The sequence below is a fragment of the Schistocerca americana genome, chromosome 2 (assembly GCF_021461395.2).
Source record: "Schistocerca americana isolate TAMUIC-IGC-003095 chromosome 2, iqSchAmer2.1, whole genome shotgun sequence".
Lineage (NCBI taxonomy): Eukaryota > Metazoa > Arthropoda > Insecta > Orthoptera > Acrididae > Schistocerca > Schistocerca americana.
This window is the reverse complement of record NC_060120.1, coordinates 749,751,686-749,759,791: the sequence shown is the minus strand read 5'-3', so window position 1 is coordinate 749,759,791 and position 8,106 is coordinate 749,751,686. Positions and strand designations below refer to the sequence as shown.

The window sequence follows — 8,106 nt, the reverse complement described above, 5'->3', positions numbered from 1 at the left end:
ATTAGAATCATAATTTACACCAGTTACTAACATTAGCACAGAGTGTGTCTAGAGACAATGAATGTAGCTTGGACTAACACGCTCTTACTCAAAGCAAACCTATTTTGCAAATAAACTGCGAAATTTTCACAGTTAATAGAAGACCAAATACTACAAGAATGTACAAGTTATTTAGAGAGATATTCATAATAAACAGTAATCATCTGGGTATTCACAAGCAAATTCTGGGCATAACACAACTTGCAGTTTTTTTATACTGAACTGGAAATCTAAACCATAACAAGTGCTGATCATTCAGATAAATGTTTTTGTTAAATGGACTAGTTTCTCTATATTCTACAACATGTGCTAGTGCTCTACAACCATATACTGCTACAAAAAGCTCTTCCCCCTTGCGGTTTGGTACATGCAGCAACTACTCCATTTGTCAGAATAACAATTTTACATGATGACTAGTCGAATATGATTCACACTGCCAAATCAGCATATTAGAGGTACAAGTTTCATTTGGCTTGGAGTTTAACTATTTATACTCATATGATTACATTTTGAACGAGTATCTCTCCAGCTATAGAAACAAGAGGATTATGTACAAGGACACTTCAGAGAACAAAGATCGATGTGTTTGTATTTACTCGGATGAGAGGTAAATTCATACCACCTAAGGAAAATGTATTATGACAGCTGAGTCTATGTCTATACAATAGGCACTTCTGAAAATCAATTATCATCTGGAGGATCAGATCAATATCCTCTGATTCTAGATTGGTGCTTGATTTATTAAGATATTTCTGCAGTGGACAAAACAACAATCCAGTGCCATATGACATCATGAACCCTGTATTAAAGCTCACAACTACAGAACATTGTGCAACAATGGCTGCATTCCTGGAAATGAAACAGCAGAGAAGCTGACCAAGGCAGCCACCCTAGATGGACTGAGAGAACATGAGGAACACTGCAGATCGTTTAAACCTCTTCATACCAGTAATTATGCATAAGTGGAATGTCAGTGGCAAGTCAGCCAAATAGATTGGTAGAGCTTATGAAAACATTTAACTCAGTGTTGGTATCTAAGATTTTGTAGAGGAAATATGTTACACAATTTCTGGATTATTCATAACATGACTAATGTTAACCATAGATGGCACAGGAAACGTTTACATACTACTGGCTTACTACAACATCTAGTCAATATAGGCTGCCTCTGCTGAGTTCTTTAACCTTGCTGCTGTGTCTAAAATACTTTGGAATATACCTCCTTTTATACTCGGTTTTAGTTGAAGAACAGGTCTTATTCAATGTATATTGGTTCAGGTAGGTATATGTTTATCATTTATGAGTCCCTACTTCTATGATATGATAAATAAAAAAAGCCATTGCCGATTGCTTTACAGAAATCCTTCCCTACGACTGTCCCTTCAGAAAATTAATAATGATGTATTTGTTTTCACACGTTATGCAGCCAATATACACAATTTTTGATCCAGTATTGGGTTAGATATAGCCAGCAGATGTATCTGTGCCTTGCGAGGGCACACCCGTCCATGCAGAAAAGCTCTTCATTGTGAAATGTGAGTTTACTGACAACTGTAACAGCCACTGGACTGACCAGCATTCTAACAAAGCAGCATTTCGACAAGTATGGACACACAGAGAACTAAACTAGGTATAGTGATGTTTAATTTGAAGCTGTTTGTACAGAATCTCGAAGGTCAAACTCCTTCACAAGGCTAGTACTGCGAGAAATCTAGAGTTTTATAGGAAACCCAAAGCAGTCTGCATTCAAGTAAATTTTTCTTCTACAGAAAAATTATTCATCAAATTTTTTTCCTCTGTGACACCTTTTGAGTGGAATAGACCATTGTATTCAAATGGTGGCATTCAAACATGCCATCGATAACATGGAACAGAATGGAATGAAATAGGATGTCACAATCAAGGTTTCTTGGGAAGAAAGTTTTAATGTTGGTGTTGGTTGCTGTATGCCATCATCTATTAACATCTGAAGTCAACCTTTTTCCGTCACTCTCACTCATGTTATAGTTGTAGATTTAGTACTTTTGTTTATTCTTAGTCTTTATTTTATTATTTTACCTTGCTTTTGTGACAAACTTTGATTGTTCCATAATGACTCAGATGTGTTTTTCCATTGAATGTTCGTCTATGAGAGATGCCAGATACCTGAAAGCGATAACTGATTTACGTTTTACAATAACTGAATGGAGCTGATGGCTATGCTGTGTACAAATAAGAACATAAATTGATGTACCAATTTCATTAAATAAAATTTTATTAAGTGAAAAAGTCAGCTCTATTGAAGGAGAAAAATGTAATTATGTTTGATGCTGCTTGCTGAATATGGGAAAAAAATATAATGGATAAGCAAACAACCTCATAGATAGGGCAACCACAGCTCTGAACAATATTCTTGGGTATTAATAAATGGCTGCAGTTGTATTTGGTTGTTTATTTTTAGATCACTATATGTTTCATGGCACTTAGAGCCACATCTTCAGGTGAACAATAACTGAAACATTAGAGCCAAAATGCACGGAACTTGGTACCCAATATTTGTTGTCCGTCAAAATAAAACCTCACTAAAAGGCATTATATCATTGAATAAACCAGTAGGATGCTTGGAATCGAATCCAAAATGGTGAATGGTGCCACTTCCAGCATTTTTTATTCAATGACACACTGTCTTTTAGCTGTGTTTCATTCTGACAGAGATAAAATGTTGAGTACCAAGTTCCAAACTTCTTACCTCTAATGTTTTAATTATATGTTCACCCGAAGATGTGGCTCCTAGTGCCATGAAACTGGTAGTAATATAAAAATGAAAGACTAAATACAGCTGCAACTATATATTTATATGCAAGATAAAGCATAAGGTGAATGGGCTATATGTATTCTCTTATAAATATTGTTTGATGTGTTTGTATGTATATACATTCTCAATTAAACAAATGCCAACGTTTTGAAATGTGTTTCACTTCTCTTTAGTATACCATACAAAATTGAACATGAACAACTGTTACGAAATTTGCTTTTGCCATTAATAGACTTTGTCCTTCCTATTAATTTCTATACTCAAATGTTTGTATCAAGGATTTTATCTGATTACCTCACTTATACGGTTTAGTACTGGGTTAAGCAAACTGACATCATGTTAACGTTTATTTTGTTGTTTCTTCAATAATTCAATTAGAGATAATTTCCATTTTATAGACTTAGTCAGGACATACACGACCGCAGATATATCTATGCAAATAACATAACACACACATACATATTTCATTAAGCCAAAAATTAATTTAATCATCCTTAGACGAATATGCAGTACCAGTCCATGACCTCCTTGACTTAACTTGAATGAGATAAAAACGTTAACTATCATACTCTGATATCCACATGCTTTCACACACTCATACTCACATTTTCACAATGTGCATGTTCAACATTTCACTTTTGTAGTGTACACCATGCACTGACTAATCACGAATACCTACTTGAAGGGAGCCTCATTATGTAGCATCATGCCCATGCAAGGCACCTGTACCAAACAAAAATAGTGCAAGCAACAACAGGGCCATTCTTATATGATGAGAAAGTATATATATTGTCTACTTATGCTTCCTGGTTTTATGGATAAACAAATGTCTTAATAATTTCTTGTGTGTCAGAGATCTTGTCTAGTGTTTAGTTTCTAGGTATTCTTTTAAGTTATATACAGGACACTAAATACCCTCTTCATTAATTTCTGAAAAGATGTGATCTTGCAATGCTGTTCATCCTGTGTGGTAATTTATTGTAGAAAATCCGCCCAATGGTTGTAATGTCGTGTGACTAGGGCCTCCTGTCGGGTAGACCGTTCGCCGGGTGCAAGTCTTTCAATTTGACCCCACTTCGGCGACTTGCGCATCGGTGGGGATGAAATGATGATGATGAGGACAACACAACACCCTGTCCCTGACTGGAAAAAATCTCCGACGCACCCGGGAATCGAACCCAGATCATTGGGATTGACATTCTGCCGCGCTGACCACTCAGCTACCGGGGGCAGACAATGGTTGTAATGATCTTTTCAGTTAATTTGAGACATTTCCTATCACAGTAATAATTGTTACTGTTTCTGTAATACAATCGATTATGTCTCTATTAAGTGTGTAGTGCTATTTACTATGAAGTGTGTAATTGTTGCATATGTATAGGGCGAACAATGTAAAATTTACATCACAAGTATTCCTGAAATTGAAAGTACTATTGATGTTAGGTTTTTACAGAATGAATTTGTAGTCAGAGACTCATATTATCAGCCAATAAATTGATTGTTATAATATTTAGAAAGTATATTTTTTGTGCAGACATACACTTTTTAGATGGAACAATGCCTAATGATATTAACACTCAGAAAGTAGGGTAAATTACAATGTCGCTGGTGTTTGTTGCAAGCTTCTAGTCCAAGTCATTTGCGAGATTTTGTAGTTTGAAAAATTTCCATGCTGACACTTTCTCGTGCCATTCAACATGTGTAGAAGGTGGGTACAATGTTATGTTTACTTACAGCATCCTTGTGTGCCTCTTGAGTGCATTGCGACTTATTAATCAGTTAGTGTATGACAGTCCAAGCAGTAGGTCGTTTGCAGACGATGGGATTTACCACTGTAGACAAGTCGACATGCTCATGGTGTATGGAGAGTGTAGGAAGAATGCAGTTTGTTCCGGTATGGTGTGTGCAACAAGATATCCCAATAGACGTCAACTATCTCGGCCAATATTTATCAACTTCTTCAACCAGTTATGTGAAAGTGGTAGTGTAACACCTAGACAACGTAACAGAAGGAAACAAATGATGGCAAAAGTGGGGAAATTAATGTTCTTGCTGCTATTACAGATAATCCACACGTCAGATCCCATGCAATCGCACGAGTGTGTTGCGTGAGTCAGGCAAGTGTCCTACACATTCTCCATTGACATAGGTTTCATCCCTATCACACCTATCTCCATCAAGAGTTGTATGGAAATGATAACGAGAATCGTGTTAAGTTTTGTACATGGGCATTCAGACAGGATATTTCGGATATATCATGCATCTTCTTTATGCTGAAACCACATTTGCCACTCATGGCCAGGTAAACTGCCGCAACATACACTACTGGTCTGTTGACAATTCCCATTGGCGTCATCAGGTGGAACATCTGCATCAATTGAGGGTTAATGTGTGGTGTGTGATAATGAACTATCAGCTCCTAGCCACATTTTTCAGAGAGAGAACACTGAATGCACACAAGTATTGCAGCCTTCTAATAGACCATCTTCCGCAGATGCTGGAACAAGTTACTCTGCAGACTAGGAGGTACCAGCATGATGACTGTCCATCCATAATGCAGGACGTATTGCAGCATGGCTTCACGAATTGTTTCCAAATCGTTGGTTTCGACGCAGAGGACCTGTATCGTGGCCAGCCTGTTCCCCAGATAAGAGGCCTGTAGACTTTTTCTGTGGATAAGCTGAAAGACACTATCTGCAAGGACATACCAACTACTTCCTTTGATATGCAACAATGTATTGCTACAGCCTACTTGGTCATCTCTGGTGAAATACTAGCACATGTGCAGCAGTCGTTCCACACCAGACTGGAAGCTTGTATTGCCACTGCACGTGGTCATTTTAAACACAAACTGTGATGGTCAGTTGTCTCGTTACTGGTCAGAACCCACAAATTACTGGTCAGAATTCACAGAACTAATGTATACACTTGCGTTGTTCTTCAGTGTCTGCTACCACAAATATTGTACATGTGTTGGCGTGATATGTTTCTAAAATACGATATCCTGTAAATGGCTTGCACTAAAACCCTGCAACAAACACCACTGACATTCTAATGTACCCTAAATTTAGTTTGTTAATATCAATAGGCATTATTCCGTTTAAAAAGTTTATGTTGGCATAAAAATACACGTTCCAAAATGTATTACAATTTGCTTATTGGCCAACAATATAAGCCCCTGACTACTAGTTCATTGTGCGAAAAGCCACGTCAGTGGCAGTTTAAATGTAGATTGATTCTTACAAAGAAGAAGTTGCAGGATTGTATTTTTGAAATTTTGCAAAATATATGAAGCACTTTGCAACATTTCAAAAACACAATCCTGCCACTTTGCAACAAAATTTCGCAGAATTTTCGATCTAAGTGCAATATCCACTTAACCTCACATATTTGGTTACTCTAAATTCCATCGCTTGGAGGTTAGTTATGTTCACATAGGACACCTCTAACATTGTTTTCTACCGTTGGGCACCAACACACCAAGAATATTTCGCTACAGTGGGAAAATAAAAATCTAAAACCGACGATTATGTAAAGTGTGTCTTGTGAATCATGTGAACAGTCGTCTGATGAAGAACTTCTCAGTTCGAAACCGGTTACGGCGCTATTTATTTAAATAAATAGCCTTATTAATAGTGGCTTTTTGCTATCTTCTTCTGTTTAAGAATCAGTCTACATTAATTGTACACAGCCACGGTCTCACTATGTCAGTTTTAGACAAAATAGCAGTGGTACTTTCTATTTCGCAGTAGTTGTGATTTGTGATTTCTTACATCTTTGAGAACTATAGATACCTAGTTCAATGCAGATAATGCAGGTGTTTGTATTCTGTCTTGCGTGAACGCTTCATTTAATGATGACGAGTAAGACGTTTCGTTCCGTTAAGTTCTGTTGATATGTGAATCTGCCTTTGGGAGGCCTCTGGAAATTATATTTTACGAACAAAGTTCACCAAATTAGTTTCAGTTCCATTTGTGAATAGAAGTTAGAGTGATATTTTATTTTATTTTTGTTTTTCGGTATATCTGGTAGACGATCATCGATTCATACACAGCTGTTCGACCACCATCGAGAAGTACGTTGACTTGGTATTATGTCGTTGACATTCACTTCGTAAAGACATACTTTGGATCAAGTTTAGCCATCAATAGGTTTCTTCTTCCTGAGTCCAATCGCGGACGTCATTCCTTGTTTAGAAGATGGCGGATTCTAAGTTGTATGATTTATTAGGTGTGGGTAGAAATGCATCTGAAGTTGAAATTAAAAAGGTAGGTAGTTGTAGAAATAAAAATATTGTGTTCTTCTTTTAAGGATCACCTGTCTTCTAGTACTGGGTGCTGTGTGGAATCGTGTTTTTGATACTATTTGTTCAGAGGCACGAACAAGTGACTTTTACGTTGGAATAATAATTTGTTCCCACTTAATATTTTAAATTTAGAAATTTGTGTTAACTTTTGCCATTTACATAGTGCTGGCCAGTTAAGCGCTTTATATTCATGTGAAACGCTTTATGTATTTATTGGACCCAGATCTTTTGTCAGACACGATGATTAATTAAATAAATCTCTTGCATCACATTCAATCGTGACATGCTGTTTCGTCAAGAAGTATTTGTGTTCATTGCGTGGTGGACCCTTGGGCGTACCTTACATATAGTTGGTAAATGCGTCGACGATCTAGAATTTTTTCATAATTGACACTGAAATTGCAAGTGGTTATTTGTGTGCCAGAGTTGGCTCGTAGCATATTACGAGAAAGGTTGTGTAGTGTTCTTACCTACGTGCAGGTGAATTTTATCCTGATCGTTGTAAATTCTGTGGCACGAAAGCACGTCGTCGGAAGCTGATATTCCGTATGCATCCAGGTAGCCAAATTGCTTAACGAATGTGCAAATATCACATGGTCACGAAATGTTTATTTTTGAAAGTGTTCTAGTGCCAGTAATGCAGTTCGATCATAAATGAGCGTGGAACTACCACTGCTGGGTGTGTGTAGAATTTTACATGTATTTGATACCTTATGTTGAGGGACACTTAAAAGCCTGTTTCATCAGGGTTGGTTGAACTGTACCCATTATGCCTTATTAGTGGAGAACAGAGCATTTGCTTCGACCTTTGTATGTTGTAGGCCTAACTAGATTCTGTGTAATATATCTGAAGAACAGATAGAGATATATGTTCACAATCAGTTGTTAATTTTCTTTGGTTGCACTTCTAATGGTGACAATAATTATCCTACTTCAACATGTTTAATGTGTTGAAAAACCTGTAGTG

The 8,106-nt window shown here is 37.0% G+C and overlaps 1 protein-coding gene across 1 annotated transcript in view; it reads left to right on the top strand.

The window, feature by feature from the left end:
- The first annotated feature begins 6,944 nt into the window (after nt 1-6,944).
- The window catches only part of LOC124594936 (dnaJ homolog subfamily A member 2-like), a 34,389-nt gene continuing 33,227 nt past the window's right edge, over nt 6,945-8,106 (top strand). The window contains exon 1 of the mRNA XM_047133436.1: nt 6,945-7,101. Within this exon, the coding sequence (XP_046989392.1) occupies nt 7,033-7,101 (69 nt within the window). The 5' untranslated portion in view covers nt 6,945-7,032. The remainder of the gene's footprint in view (nt 7,102-8,106) is intronic.